Here is a 16,427-nt window from a genome sequence, read left to right as displayed (position 1 = left end):
CTTCTCACTCATTAAAAAATCCAGATTATAGGAATCTGCAAATATTTTCCATTTCACAAGTTTAACTGCTGGACACATGATGTCTCCATTCTCAGTGTGCGTGCACTCGAGGCTTCACGTTTCCACATCACACTTGTGTATTGGACCAGGACTGGCTCTCAAACTATTTGTTGGTGGGAATCACTTGCAGTTGTGACTGAGGAAAGAAAATTGTATTTTAAATAAAAAGTAAGCAGCCACCTCTCATCCATACTATTTTCCACTGAGAAAGAGAGGGACTTTGACACACACCCGGAAGATAAAGGACAATATTACCACAGCACATTGTCATAATTTTGAACAAGAAAGCAACCAATAAATTAGCAGGCAAATATAAAATATAGTGCAGGATCCAAAATAATAGACAAAACACTTGATGTGTTTGATGCTTTGTGTGTGTCCCAAATTCACTTCAGAGGTTTTTTTTTTTAAAAGGTTTCAAGCAAGCAATAATATGATTCTGTTTCTTTTCATAAACTGTCGATGCCCTAACCGTGGGGCCTTTGAATGAAGCAGGGGGCCTACTGGGTAAATTGCTCCGTGGCCCACATCCATGACCCACTCCATGGTAACCGGTCAATATATGTGTCAGACTGCAGAGCAGACCTACAACAGTCAAACTGACAGAGACGTTGGAGACTCCACGCTCGACTCCATGGGGGGAGGAACTGCGGGGTGATATTTTGCATACAAACTGGACAACAGGCCCCCTAGTCGGTTCTATTCTCTGTACTTTAGCTTTAGGCACCCAGGGAGTGGCTCCAAAACCCCCTTTCATGTGCTGTTATCCCTCCAAAGCCTATGGAATTTTGTTGTCAAACTCAAGATGCTTCCTGCACTTTGTTTTTAAGACAAGATTCAGACATGTGGGTCGAAAAATGAAGTAAAAAATGCACCCGAGTCAATGTACACATGTATACTGTATGTGTAGGCAGAGGATATTGTCTTATTTTGTAAATGCATAAATATAACACAGTGGAAAGTTAAGACAGAACCAGTTAACCTCTTGAATTTTAATTTTACCGTTACAGCTAGAAAAAATGATGTTAAGATTACATGTTTATTTTGTATTTGCCTTTTCCAACTATTCATTGTAGATACACGATGCTATCTTACATTTCATGATTTAATTAAAATTTAAGTTGTCTTTTGCATCATTTCACACAAGTTCAACCTGCCATGTTTTAAATGAAAATGTTGAGAACTCGTTTAGAATTTGAAATGATTTTCTGTGGGTCTGCACGTTTGTTCACACAACCTGTAGCTCTAATGATGGACCAATCACAGGATTCAGCAGGGTTTCTAATGTCTTTACACTTAAGAAGGTATAATATAATATGTATAATGTAATACAACCAATAAAATAAGGTGGAATTATGTAAATGTAAAGGTTTTCTTTCAACTAGTCTTCCAAAATTGCCAGACAGATAGATTAAAACATGAACCACCTCTTTCTGCTTGTTTCATCAGACAGAGGGATAATCAATATGCATCTGGCAGACAAATGTGTTCAAAGAAATAATTCTCACGACATGTTATTAAAACGAAAGCCCTCCATTAGATAACGGAGACTGGATTAAAAAGACAAAACATTTAATTAGTGTTAATGATGTTTGTATCAAACAGGAAGAGGCGGAGACAAACCAACCAAACATCATGATTTACACTGCCTCCTCCAATCTGACATGAGTTGATCATAAATCAACAATCAGGTGTTTCTTTATTTTTTATATTTTAAGCAGTTTTTTTAAAGAAATCAGAAAGTCTAGCAAGGTTTTTTTTATTGACTCAGAGCATTCAAAATAGTTTTTGTGGTGGTTACAATGAAAGAAACTGCATCACAATACAAAAGGACAGATCTAACCAGAGTGAGCCATTATAAAACATTTTCCTTATCTTAGGCAACTTCATCTGAAAGTTAAATATAATAGCAGAGATTTGCTTGAACACTTTAGAGCTTTAAAGCAACATTAGAAAGTAGAAAAAAGTAGAAATTGGCATTTTGTGTGATTTGGCGCCCCCCACAGTCTGAGTGCAACACCATTGTCGTAAATACAAATCTCAGGTCTGTAACAAGATGTCAGATGTAATGTAGGTGCTAACTACAAACAAAACTCATGACATCATAGCAATGTTGTGTTGTTGTATGTTGAAGTAAACATATATGTAACACTGTGATCCTACCCTCTCACTGAAGTTACATAGTGCAGAAACAAGTGATAGAGACACCATTCACCCTATCACAAGACACTGTACCATCAAAATGTTTTAGAAGCTGTAAGGTAAAAAGAAAAATTACATAATGTTTTCTTTTGTTTCGTTGATAACAGGAGGTAAAAAAGGTCCCCAGACATGGAAACGTACTTTATTATTTTTCAGATTCACAACATTTACAGCTCAAAACAGGAAACATTTTAACATTACAGACATCTTCACTTGAAATCCATATTCATCTCCAGTTGGGAATCGATTGCAGCCTGTAATTGAGGAAAGAAAAAAATATGGCATTAAAATAAAAAAATGCAACCACCAATGATCCATCACTGAATAACTTATTAAGATACTCACCAGTTCCCTTTTTGCTTCTTCTATTTTCACTTGAACAAGAGAGGGACTCTGTTGTGGTTTTAAAAATAAAAAACGTTTCATGAAGTCAAATACAGAAACTTTTATCTAAATGTGATTCACAAATGAACATAAATTGAAATTTTCATTTATGATTAAATATTTAGGATAATGTGAAAGCACTTTTGGTTGTTGGACTGTTATGTGACAAACTGAAAACAAATGTACCGGGCTCAGGTCCATGTAAGGCTCCAGTTTCTTTTTCAAAGGGATTATTTCTTGTTTCAGCACAGTGACTTCCTGCAGAGAGAAAAATAAGATCACACATTTCAAACCCTGAAAGCAGACATGTTACATTTTCATTACCAGTGGTACTTGACTGCTGAAATTACCTCAGAGCGCTGCACAATAGCCTCGTGGGTGATGGACTTGTCCATGTTCCTGGATACAAGTTGAGTCTGCAGGATTGATAGAAAAGGATAAAACAGCCAACCAAGCTCCAGGACAGACAGTGATATGAAGGGCGTTATCTGTTGGACCTGCCTCAACCAGAGGCAGGAACCTGATGCCCACATTATCCCCGGGTCAAACTACATCCTGGATTTCTTAATAAATAAAACGGATAACTCTGTTGCAAGAGGTTATTTTGTCAGAGAGCAATTTCTGCACCTTTTGCGACATTTTTTGAAGCATTTTGTTCTGTGGCAACATTATTGAGCTATGAATTCATAAACCTGCACAGCATAGTAGCTATCACACACTTCATGTTTAGATGCTTTTCTAGAAGACTCTTCCAATCCTCTTCATGTTCTGCCTTCAAACTGAGTATTTTATGGCCCCGGTAGTTTGATTTTTGTCTGCACTTCCCAGTGGCTGAGGACAACAATAATGTATGCCTCTTCAGGCTCATAGCAAGCTGTCAGTAGTGCAATTTGGATTAATCTTTTGAAGCAGAACAAACCTCTCACTAAGATATGAATATTAAAACACCGGGATGAAATAGAAAGTAGCACACTTGAATATCATCTGGGCATTGTTACGCTTATGAACACCTTAATGCGCAACTTAACGTGCACTGTGCAGCTATTACAGATGCAGATACAACACACCTCTGCCCTCTCCCGTCTGTTTCCCAGCTCTTTGGCCTTTGCCGTCACAAAATCCATGTTGAGCAGTCTCTCCTCCGCTTTAGCGCTCTCCACTGCCTGAGATTTGACTGTTTTGTTGACATCCCTGAAGACAATTAACAGCATTGATTAGAGATGAAGCACAGTGTGTATGTGATAGCCAAACATATGAACATGCCAAAGTCATCCTCTGAATCTTACTCTTGTAAGCTGCTCCGCAGCACCAGAGATGCTCCAAGCCTCTTTCTGAGGGCCCGCAGCTCCCTCTCAAGCCTCCTGTTTGACTTCTCTGCCTCCAGAAGTTCGCTGGTGAGGTTGTTCACTGCAGGCATAAAGCTAGACAAGACATGTTCATCAGGAAAACTACTGACAAGAAAAACAGTCACAGAAAATAGATTTCAGCAGTGGGATGACAGTGTACCTGCCCAGTGATGTGTCTCTGACTCCGAGCACCATGGCGGTGTCCACTAAAGCAGACAAGTAATCAGAGGCGGGTTTTGACAAGCTCGCATAGGAGAGGCCAACACCTTGTAGAAGAACTTCCTGGAGATGAGCGCCTAGACGGATGAGAAATTAGTGAAAATGCTGTGAGTGCTAAATGAAAATAATAGACAGCAATGTTGTCTGACACAAGAATAAACTGTATACATTACAGCGAAGCATTTTATTGCAGCAACGTCACTCTGTTTCCAGATCTCAGTGAGGACAACTGAAAGAACCTCACTAACTTTGCATCAAAAGCACTGTCAGTCCATACTTCTTTGTATTTAGCTGTTATTTGTTGGTTGCTCACCCTCTGCCTGGTACTCTGATGCTTTCTGTTTGAGGTCCTCTATGAGCAGAGATGTGTCACTGCACCGGGCCTCACTGGACTGTGCCAGCTGGTACAGGATGTCCACGGTCCTTGTGTTGACCTCAAAGTGTGGCACCGGCTGGTCTCCAAACACGGTGCTGAGCCAGCTGTTCACCTGAGGAGCGACATGAAACTGCATGATGAACGAAAGCCAACGGCAGCCTGTGCATCAACTCATGAAGTCATTTAACCGTGAACATTACCTTTTCGATCTTTTCACCCATGGCGAAAGAAACGGCAGTCGAAACCACATCAACTAGCTTCTTAAAACGTTTCTGTAGTCGAGCAGCCTTGAAGAAAAACTACAACAGTTCCTGATTTCGCGCTCCCAAAATCATCCCAATAACTTCCTGGTTACCAGCCAATGAGAGGACGGAGCAATGTCCACGCGACAGCAAGCCTTTCCTTTTTTCTTTTTTTTTCTTAAATAAAAAAGAAGAAAACTGGCGACGAATTATCTAAATACAAACAAAAAATGCATCACATTACATAAATACAAGATAAAGCTTTTGGTATTATTAATAAAATATATCCGGTTCACGTTTGCACCAGGCTCCCAAAGATGAAGATTAGGCCAAGATGGTTCATGTCGAAAAGCTTGGAATGGGGATTCTGACAATTATGATAAACTTATAGAATAATGAATGACTTATCAGTGGGGATATTTTTTGTTTGCAATATGTCATTTTATTTGACATGGCAGAGAAAAAGAGCAAAACATCTGCTCATCTAGGCTATAAGATCAATAGGCTATTCATGTGCAGTGCTCATAAAACACCTATCATGGATAAATATAAATAAATATCCTCAGAAGTAATAGCTCACTGGGAAATTTAGAGATGTAAAGAAAGAAATGAGGATAAAGCGGGAGAAGGAAACACCATGGTTATTAACTATAATACCAAAAGAATATATCATTGTACTTCCTATTGATCCCCGGAGTCAGTTCAAATCGATCCAGTCCAGTGACTTGTACTAGCTATTTTATCATGTATGGTAATTGTAATTGTTTGTATACAGAATTTAATTATAAATGTCTTTGAAAAAAGAAATCATGTTCTAGTTGTTCATATTAAGTTCTAAATATGCATGTATGAAAATAACAAGTATTATTTGAGATGGTCACAAAATAATGGGATTGTTTTTTTTTGTTTTTTTTACGTTCTAAGCCTACTGTATGTGCTTTCGAACAAAAGTATTAAAGTACATAGGCCTAGTTGACTGAGAATTGGCCTTGCTTGCCATTCAGTATGTAGCTATTATTCAGCATCCAACAATAAACATAACAGGCTATAGACTGACTTGTAAATGCGGGTTTAAATACCCCTCACATCTACTACCAAAAAATTGGTCATCTATAAAAGCCACTAGAAAAATCAAAAAAGCATCTTGGGCTCCTCTGACATACGAAGCCGGAAGTACACAACAATGAGCATCTCGCGTCGTCTCGGTTTAAGAGCTCTCTACCTCGCTGTCAGCCCAACCGCGAAAGTTCGAAGGAGTTTGTTTTGTAGACGCTGGTAGAAATGGCGGCGAGAGCAAAGCCTCCAAAACACCGACAGAAAAGTGACAATAGCACGTTTGAAACGTCCAGTCTAAACTCCACCGTCGTCGAAGGAAAGTTGTTTGGCAAAGAGGTGGAGGACGAGGACGAGGACGAGGACGTTGACGACGGCCCTGTTGTCTTCATCTGTGGGAAGTGCAAGCTGCCTGTCGGGGATTCAATGTCCTGGGATGGAGGCGAAGACGGCCAAAACCAAATAAGACTGAAGCGTAAGTTCTGAATACTGGGGGTGAAGAAAGCAACTTCAATAAAAAAACGTTTAAACGTGTGTGATTTTACGTAAAACGTCACAGTTAACTTATACATCTCGGCTCAGTGCAGATTGACTGGGAAGTCTGATAGAATGGTGCATTCAAATGCAGTTGTAGAGACTGGAAATGTACACATTTTGAAGTTACCTCATGAATACAATGCTCAATTATATTGTTGACGTGTGTGATGTTTTGGTCTCAGGGGTCACCCACAACGTCTTGATTGGAAAGGAAAATCGCCTGTATGAAGTGAACAAACGATCCGTCTGGTAAGACAGTCCTGCCCATTAGTGAATGACCAACACAATCATGTTAAAGTAGCCTACTCCATTACATTAAAAAAAGTATGCAGAAATCTACTCTCATGTAGTGGATATCTCAAAATGACAACAGTGCCCATTACATTGGAGTAATAATGATATGTTTTTGTTTTTTTTGGATTATTGTAACTGATGGTTGATCTTCTGAGAAGCCTTTTATATTATAGAAGAGGCAGGTCTAATATGTTTGTACTGTTTATTAAATGTCTGTAGCAGTTTTGTAAGACAAGCATATGTTTTGTATGCATTACGGATGGAAAGTCAGGTGAAATGTCCACTGAACATTTGTGGAGCTTCACAGCAAAACAGCATCCCAACATTCTCCTAAACAGCTGAAGTATATGCGGACTTGAAATGCTGTAAAGAGAATAGCTTGTCAGCTGTAATCCAAGTCTGTGGAAATGCTGAGATCCCAAGGTGATTTGAAAAGATGTTAATTACACCTTATTTTCAAGCCGAAATCTTCACTGTAGCTGGTAAGCTACAAGCGTTAGCTTCCAGCACATCTGAAGTGGTGAGCTAACACGATAAAGGTTGTCCATAATGTCTTTTCAAGTCAGTTAGAGATCTCAGGGGTTCTTGAGACGAGCTGTATGTAGCAATTTTGTTTTTTTCCCCGTTGTTTTACATTTTAAAGCAAGTCCCCATCTACTTTAGTTGTTAAGGAGGATGCTGCAACACTTTTTTACTGTGAAGTTACAGAAATTTTCGTGTACTACAAAACTTCCCCCGACTTTCCATCAGCGTGGGGATGAGTAGGTAATAGCTGCATTTTTCTATTTTTGGGTGAATTTATCCCTTAAGCTGCAAAGTAACTAGTAACAGAGATCCACTATATCTACTGTATATTCTTTTTAGTTCAGCACTTGAATAAATGCACTTGGGCTCCCTCATCCACTGGTCATGCCCTATACACCTGTGCTTCAGGTAACCAAAAGATAACATTTAAATTTGTCAACCTTAATTTTCTTTCCCCCTCTTTAAATTAAGTGAGACTTCTCAAAAAAAACAACAGCAAAAAACAATAGCAGTGCTCATTCGTTTGAGTAACTTAGCTTGTTGGATCAAATCTGTCTCACTGTCAGCTTTGGGCTTAACTGTTCTCTTTTGTTCTCTTAATTTTCCCTTTGCAGTCTGGTTGTGGATCTGATCTGTCGAGGCTGCCACACCGTGCTTGGTATGGTTTTTACATCCACACCTAAAAACCTGGACCACAAGAGATTTATATTCTGTCTTAATGTCGGGGACATCGACAGGTATGTTCACAGCTTGGGTTAGTAGTAGGAATGTTTAAATACGCGAGTCAACATTTGTTTAAAGGTAATAATATGTAACATTTCTGAATCAATATGTGTACAATCAACTAGATCTTTCCTCCTGAGTTATATTATTGGACCCACATGTTTCCAACAATGTTCAAACCCGGAGAAATCAGTGTACGTGACTAAGTGTAATGTGAATGAAACTTTAGAACTTGTTTAGATTTGATCGAGAAGCACGCAGCGGCAGCAATTACATACTATGTGTTTAATGTGATTTTGATCAATTACTGAAGAAAGTGTGATGATGAAAACAGGACTGTATGCTGTTCTTACATGACATTTAAAGCATACAGGTGTACTTTGACTAGAGTCTGTACAGTATCAGAGAAGATAATCACTGAAATTGTCTCCTTATTTAGAGAAATGTGAGTTTGCATGTCACATTTTGTAGCTATACGGGAGGTACATTTGCTGCTGGTTGTGTTTGTTGGAATACACACCATCAACTTAATGCACAAGAACTCAAAAGCCAATCTGAAATCGAAAAAACAGTTATTTTTAAAACCAGCAGTTCAGTGCCCCACACATCTGAATGTGATTGACTTCAAACGGATACTATTTATGCTTTGAATTGCATTGAATTTCATCACTGGTGCGGGTGTTGATAGAACGTATGCTGCCTGTTCCTGCATTTTGCACCCTGATATTCTACTGTGGATCTTTTCCAGCTATGTTCTTGGCTCTGCAAGCCAGATGTTGGCAGCAGAGGGCCCCAAAGAGCAGCCAGTTACACTGGAGTACAGGGGCATTGTTGAACAAGAGCTGACAGAGGTAATTTATTGCTGCTGCTGTTCTTTGTCTGTTTTCTCTGATATTGTATTGCTGTGAGATAAAATGTTTCACCCTCTGAGAAGAATATCTGCTCTAAAACACATTTCAATGTGTAACTATGATGTTTTTCTCCAAACATTGGTTAAGTTTAGTCCTTTTTAAATTAGTATTTTTGATGTGGAAAATTATTTTAAAAAACGACAGATCTGACCTGCACATTCCTAGTTATAGCATTTTCTTGCTGGCAGTGCTCTCATTTTGCTCTCCAGCAGCCCTCTCTCTCATTGATTACCAATGCAAAGGTTCTACTAAAGATGACATCAGCTTAGTTCTGGGAAGTCCTCTCTCCTCTGGCCGGCAGACGTTTGTATCAGACATTACCTCATCTCTCCAAGTCATGTCATCCACTGAAAATAGATTTATTTTTCATGCCACTTGAGATTACATTAAAATAAAGAAGTATAAGTTCCAGTCTTAATATCTAAATCTATTCATGATAATACGTTTCTGTATAATTCAACCCTATGTTCCTTTTCTGTTTGTCACATTAATGTTATTTAGAAAATTAAGAGGGAACATAAATTTTTCAGCGGTATACAGTGATTAAAGTTATTCTTTAATCATCCTTTGTTTGGAAAATATCCATTAAAAACCACAGATTGGCCACTAGGTGGTGATAGTGCTCATGAGTATCTGCCAGCCCTCCCACACTCTTGCACCAAGGACAATAGATGTGCTGGAGAGCATGTTGAGGAATCTTTGTTAGTGGAAAAACATGTTTTGATCAAGTGTCTTTGTCACTATAGCTTCATGTACGTATGGTATTTTGTTTTTCTTGGGACAGGTTAATTTCCTGCAGGTGACAGTTGATCCATTGTGTTATGAGATGTTGTTTATGCGAATGTATATTTAAAGTGGTTATACTGCTTATAAGACAAGAAAGGAAGAAAACAGTTCACATGAGCAACCAACTTTTCATGCGTTATGTGTCATTATCTGTATGTCAGCGCACCAATTAACTTGTCATTACTCTTTCTGTAGCTTGGATAGTTTCCAAGATAATTATTTCTTACTCTTCTGCTGAGTGTTTGAGACTTAGCCTGAACAAAAACACTTCATACTGTATTAAATCTTGTGCATCTCACGTGATGAAGCCCATGTCACCGCTGTAATTATGTTGCCACACCATACATCCCTCAAACAAAGTGATGATAAGGTCATCGTGTAATGAAATGAACAGGCTTACTTCATGTTCCCTTAAGTAAATATGTAGGTTACCACTAAAATCCCCCTCGTCATTGACTGTGTTTAGTCCCTGTGTGAGAACGCTGAAGATTAATCTGAGTACAGCTCCATACTGATTGTATTAGTTTTAGGTGCTCATCTATTGGTGCGCTGTAACAAGATTATACCATATGTAAAGAATTAAAATCAGTGATTTTGCTCATCACATCTGTCAGAATAAATCGTAAAGGGTTTTTAGTCAACAAGTTCTTGTTCAGCATTGTGTTAGTCGTTTTCATTTTACACAATCAACTTATTAGACAAAATTTAAAGTGTCATCATTGCTGTGAAGCGCTATACAACCACTTTTCAGTCCATTACTCATGTTGGTATCGAAATTCAATACTTTATGGTGTAGCAACAATCATCAATGATCAAGTGTCTTTGTCACTGTAGCTTCATGCACATGTGGTATTTTGTTTTTCTTGGCTGGGACAGGTTAACTTCCTGCAGGTGACAGTTGATCCATTGTCTTATGAGATGTTGTATATGCAAATGTATATCTAAAGTGGTTATACTGCTTATAAGACAAGAAAGGACGAAAACAGTTCACGTGAGCAACCAACTTTAAACGTGCTATTAAATACTTGGTGTCATTATCTGTATGTCAGCGCACCAATTAACTTGTCATTACTCTTTCTGTAGCTTGGATAGTTTCCGAGATAATTATTTCTTACTCTTCTGCTGAGTGTTTGAGACTTAGCCTGAACAAAAACATTTCATACTGTATTAAATCTTGTGCATCTCACGTGATGAAGCCCATGTCACCACTGTAATTATGTTGCCACACCATACATCCCTCAAACAAAGTGATGATAAGGTCATCGTGTAATGAAATGAACAGGCTTACTTCATGTTCCCTTAAGTAAATATGTAGGTTACCACTAAAATCCCCCTCGTCATTGACTGTGTTTAGTCTCTGTGTGAGAACGCTGAAGATTAATCTGAGTACAGCTCCATACTGATTGTATTAGTTTTAGGTGCTCATCTATTGGTGCGCTGTAACAAGATTATACCATATGTAAAGAATTAAAATCAGTGATTTTGTTTATCACATCTGTCAGAATAAATCGAAAAGGGTTTTTAATCAACAAGTTCTTGTTCAGCATTGTGTTAGTCGTTTTCATTTTAAACAATCAACTTATTAGACAAAATTTTAAGTGTCATCATTGCTGTGAAGCGCTATACAACCGCTTTTTCGTCCATTACTCATGTTGGTATTGAAATTCAATACTTAAAGGTGTAGCAACAAGCACGGAAAGCAGTTGATCAGTCAGTTTCTGATTAAAATCAAGATACAGTGAAAAATGCCTTTTAAACCCTTTTCGTTCACACCCCTGATCACAACAATATGGCAAAAAAAAAAAAAAATGGATTTTTGTATTCTATAGAAATCCAGAATTTCTCCCTGTTAAAAAAAATATGACGTGTGCTTCATCCAGTAAGATCATGACATCCTCTCATCAATCTTTAACTTTTTCCGACACAGAGCTAATATTGATTAGTTAGCTACCTAGCATAAGCCTGCTTTGGTAATAGGGGTGATAAAGGCTACCATCCAACTCTGAATCAGTGTAATTCTCCAACTTTTCATTGTTCAAATCAATTCCTACCAGAGTGATGTCCAGCCTGCCTATCCTTTATGTCATTATACAGAAGCTAGATATTGAAATGCCAATTCATCTCGACTTTAAAAAGTGCAAAATGTCAAATTTAGTAAAAACCATGAAAAACTGCCTTAAGTTATCAACAGATTGTGAAGAAATAATAGTTTTAACCTTATGATGTCTGTGTGTTGTAGTGCAGAGACATCTACTTAAGTTAGCATGCTAATCAGATAGCCCCGTCCAGTCCCGGTCCAAAGCCCCTGTGCTGTCAGTGTAAACACCAACACTCCCCTGGTCCCCGAGCTCCATGTCTGGACCAGAAGCTGAATAGCTAATTGAGCTAACTGGCTAACAGTAGCTACAGTTAGCACCTACAGTGAGTAGCTACAGTTAGCAGCTGTTAGCGGAAGTGCTGCCCCCTATTTGTTTTGAATATGAATTAGACAGCGGGCCAATTCTTACATATTGCACCCCAAAAATATGGGCCAATTTTGAAGGTTTTAGACTGTATTTCATTTAGACAAAGGTTTTGTGGCACTGCTTGTGTTTTAGACCATTTAACACAGAGTACATATGTTCAACGCAACAATAATTTTTGTAATTGTTGAAGTCATTTAATAAGCAAATGTGCCAAATAGTCAATGGCTCCAGCCTTTCAACTATAAAGATTTTCTGTTTTACCCCACTTTAAATCATTGTGAATTGAATATCTTTTGGATTACTGGTTAAAGAAAGCAAGCAATGACAAGGCTACAGTAGGCACTTATGACTGTTTTCTGACATGTTATAGACTGAACAATTAAGCAGAAAAGAACTGTCGGATTGTGAAATGTTAAGGAATAATCATAGTTGTAGCATCACATCTTTTGTCAAATGAAAATAATTTCTATTTTTCAGATTAAGGTACTGAAAAAAGTTGTTTTGATATTGGTACAACATGTCCCAGACTCAGCCAGACACTCAAGGGTTCTTTGCCCTCGGGTATACTGTATCTGATGAAGGTGCCCGTCGCCAATGCCGCCATTCTTAATGTATTCTGTCTGTCTGTCTGACTGGTAGACACTTGTTTGGGTGCTTCATCTTATACACTCACTGACCTGTCTCTCCCTCCCCACCCCCCCACCCCACCCCACTCCCCCACCCCCCCACCCCCTCACACCCATCCATCCCTGACCGCTTCCCCTCTGGGTTTCGTCATTCTCCCTCGCTCTCCCCCTTTTCCAATTATCTTTCCTCCGCCCTCTTTCTTCCTCACTGCTTCCTGCTGCTCCCTTCATTTCCCACCTGTCCATTTTCCCCCCTTTGTTTCTTCGCTCTTCTCACTACTTCATATTCACACTTTCCATCCTCACTCTTTGCTCATTTTTCTTCTCCTGCTGTTCATCTTCATTTCCTCAATCCTTCACCTTTCAAATCCTTCCCCATCTCTCCTTGTCTGACCCTCCTATCCCTCCCAGATGAAAATGCTGGTCATGTCCATGGCACACAAGCTGGAAGAGATCGAAACTGGCCTTCAGTAGGGAAGTGATGCGGCATGACACTGATGGACGTCAACTTGTCTTCGGTGGGTGCTCCATCCAGGTGTTGAACGTGAGGATTTATTGTCCTCTCTCCTTGCATCTACCTTTATATTAACGCCTTCTCCTCTAAGTTTCATCTGAACCACATTCCTTCAGTAACACGTTTTGTCCTAGCCTCACCTCGTGCTCAGACACCTCCACACACATGCGGTTTCCAGTCCGCTTTGTCCTGATTACCGACGGTGAAACAAAGACTGCCTGCACTTGTAATCAATCATGTTGTCAGCGCGGCTCCCGTGGCTCATGGCACCATCTTCTCTGTACGTCTCGGTGCAGAGCGAGCAAGTATACGCCGTGGGCAGAATGTTTATTTGTGCAGGATTTCATCAGGCAGGCTGCAGACTCAGCACAATGCCATATTGATCGGGCCACTCGAGGCCACACACACACACTTTCTTTGTTCTCTTCCTCCAGCATGGAACCTTGGAAGGACTGCTGGATATGCTTTTCAATACCTTATTGTGGCCGCAAGTGAACAACAGCTGAGGAATTTGTGCTCAGACGAGTTTTTAACCATTGTTCAGAGTTATCTAAAGACTGTTCTGTCTTTTTCTCAGATATTACCAGATTTTTGCAATGATTTGCATCTGTGAATTGTTGTTTATTCCATTAACTCATTATTTGTTAATTTTTGCCTTGTCTGTTCCTATTTGTACCAACTTGTTTTGTCTGCCTTTTTGTGTAATAAAGTATTCAGCTATTTCCTAAAAATGCAGAAATGATTGAACAATAGAAATGCATTTCATGGTTGTCAATTAAACATAAAGGATTAAACCAAACAAGACAACTTTCAGGATAATCTTTTTAAATGTTTCTTTTTCTTTCACCCTGTTCAGTGAGATTGCTGGGGATCAGTGGCTCATCCTGCTTTGTCTCTAATTAGAAGTGTCGCTTGGATTTAAGAGTTAAACAGCAAGTTTAAGGTCTTTGGGGTTGAGGAGGGTGGGGTTGATTATATATTAGTGTTTGTTTACCAACTGACCCCTAATGTGCCTGGCAACACTTTCTACCAAGGCGGGAAAGCGGCTGCATGCTGCACCGCTTGCCCTCCCTCATCCACGAGGTTTCATCAGCCTCACCACAGAACAACAACAGTTAGAAACGGCCAACCAGCACGCTGTATCCAAGGGCAGGTTGCGATGGCAACTGAGAGCACGTGCTATGCTGAGTGCCTGTTGCCATCTCGTCATCGTGCTCGGCGCCGGAGGAACAGCCAGCCAGCTCGTTGGCCGGCTTGCCTGTCAACAGACGTTATCCCCCACCCCCACCCCCACCCCCACCCCCACCCCCCACCCCCGCGCTCATGCTCAGACGCATACACGGGGGAGGAGTCCTGAATGAACCCCCCCACACACACACACCCTAATCCATGTGTGATGTTTTTCTCTCCGCTAACCCCACCCTTGCCCCTCTTTCTCCCTCCCCCTCCCTCTAATTCTCCCCTCCCTTAAATGCTGGGAAAAAAAGTCAAAACAACAACAAACAAGCCGCGTGGTGTTTGTTGTTTCTGGTGGGTGTTGTTGATGTTGTTGTCTTCGTTCAGTCCTCGCTTTAGGATGAGAATGCCCACATGCATCCAGAGAGTGGATGATGCAAGCTGGCCGGTTGGTCCGCTGTCCAGATGTGTGCTGTTACTCCCTGTAACACTGGTTTTGTAAAATTCGCCTCTGTTGTTCCATTCAGAATAGTACATCTTAAAGGCTATTTTGAAGTGAGCATCACTGTGAATGTTTCACTTAATGGCCTCTGAACTCATTTAGCTGTTTTATATATAGACGCAGTGTTGCCGGATGCATTGCACTGCTGAGTGCAATTATTGCACCGGTTTCACCCTGTTCACCCCTTAAGTCTCAACCAATGGCTTTCACCCAAACCAACTTGGAAACACACACAAACACACAGGCATCAGTCAGTACATCTACACACACTCTACAAGCACTCGGGGACAAGGGATGAATAATGCAGAGGTAGCGTCTGAGTGAAAGTCGCCTCCCCTCTTTCCCTCCTTTTCACCTTCCCTAAGCAATAAGGAAGCAATGTTGCCATGGAGGCAATGAAGCCTCGGCACGCTCTCAGCCAATTACAGCCTTCCCTGCGTGAAAGATCGCACCAATGGCTGCTCGAGCTGATGCTGCTGTTGCCACAGACACTGAAATCCGATTGGCTGAGCTCTGCTCTTTGATTGAATTTCTGATCTTGTTTTTGAGAGGAAAAATATCTCAAGGAGTGCCACCTGTGTGCCAACTTACAAAATATGTTTGTTTTTCTCCATGAAATGAAAAGCATTAGTTTGTTAGAGGGGAAATGTTTCTGTTTTAGGGGTTTTAGAGACCAAAATCCAGTGGCAGTTTTTGTTCTGTATTAAAGTGAGCAAGGAGGGGAGTGATTTTCTCTCCGGGAGCTGATGCATTTTGAGGTGTGTGTGTCAGGGGTTCTGCCAATTAAAACATAATTTCAATAATTACAATTTTATTCTCACTAGATTGTTTCCTCTTTTTTTTTTGCAGTTTTCTGCCTTCCCATCATAATATTCGGTTTTCCCCTGACAAAAGAACCACACCCCACCAGTTGCTAGTGGCTGTTTATGACCAGTTCCTGGTTTAACTCTTGATTTTCCACAGAGCTGTTTAAGCCCGAGGTCCATTGTGTTCCATAACAGACACAAACACACGTGTCATGCGATCTCTCTCTTTTCCTCCTCCTCCGTTGTTGTTGTTGAGAGAGATTCTTTATTGATATATTATAAATATTTAGTGTTACCTCATTACAAACGTTAACCCTCCTTATTTATAATTGAAAATGACAACGAATAATGTAAATGAAACATTTACTTAAAAAAATTAAAAAAAAGATGATGTCATAGTGAACCCAACTGAACTTTTGACTTCGTTGATCACCACTACTTTTCCTCACATGATTGATGGCATTCACAAAAGTCATTAAGACTGTCTGTTCTCATCTTTGCCTTTGTGTCTGCAGGTTAATTAATGAACCGCTTCATCTGGGAGCTTAAAATCACCAAATTAATCACACGAATCAGTGGGTGCAAGATGAATTTGGTGTTAAGAAGAGCGTTTTGGAAACCCAGCCCTTGTTGTTTTGGGACAACACCTCTACGGCGAAAGCGCAAACTCTCCGATAAGC

General features: G+C 39.9%; 2 protein-coding genes across 2 annotated transcripts; one reads left to right on the top strand and one right to left on the bottom strand.

Annotated features, from left to right (window-relative positions):
- Positions 1-2,388: 2,388 nt before the first annotated feature.
- On the bottom strand, positions 2,389-4,901 carry haus1 (HAUS augmin-like complex, subunit 1). The gene is made up of 9 exons (XM_073479926.1): positions 4,788-4,901; positions 4,525-4,699; positions 4,153-4,288; positions 3,933-4,067; positions 3,714-3,837; positions 2,997-3,062; positions 2,833-2,904; positions 2,608-2,655; positions 2,389-2,516 (listed from the first exon to the last, which is right to left on the bottom strand). Exons 1-9 carry the CDS (start codon positions 4,806-4,808, stop codon positions 2,472-2,474), a joined length of 822 nt encoding a protein of 273 aa, XP_073336027.1. The 5' UTR covers positions 4,809-4,901; the 3' UTR covers positions 2,389-2,471.
- A 1,180-nt stretch (positions 4,902-6,081) lies between these two features.
- mis18a (MIS18 kinetochore protein A) lies at positions 6,082-14,056 on the top strand. Its single transcript, XM_073479877.1, has 5 exons — positions 6,082-6,357; positions 6,602-6,668; positions 7,853-7,975; positions 8,710-8,812; positions 13,161-14,056. The coding sequence occupies exons 1-5, from the start codon at positions 6,111-6,113 to the stop codon at positions 13,221-13,223; spliced, it is 603 nt and encodes a 200-aa protein (XP_073335978.1). The 5' UTR covers positions 6,082-6,110; the 3' UTR covers positions 13,224-14,056.
- The last annotated feature ends 2,371 nt before the right edge of the window (positions 14,057-16,427 follow it).

This window comes from Pagrus major, chromosome 13 (assembly GCF_040436345.1).
Source record: "Pagrus major chromosome 13, Pma_NU_1.0".
Classification (NCBI taxonomy): domain Eukaryota; kingdom Metazoa; phylum Chordata; class Actinopteri; order Spariformes; family Sparidae; genus Pagrus; species Pagrus major.
The sequence above is the reverse complement of the archived record's forward strand: the minus strand, read 5'-3'. Positions and strand labels throughout refer to the sequence as shown.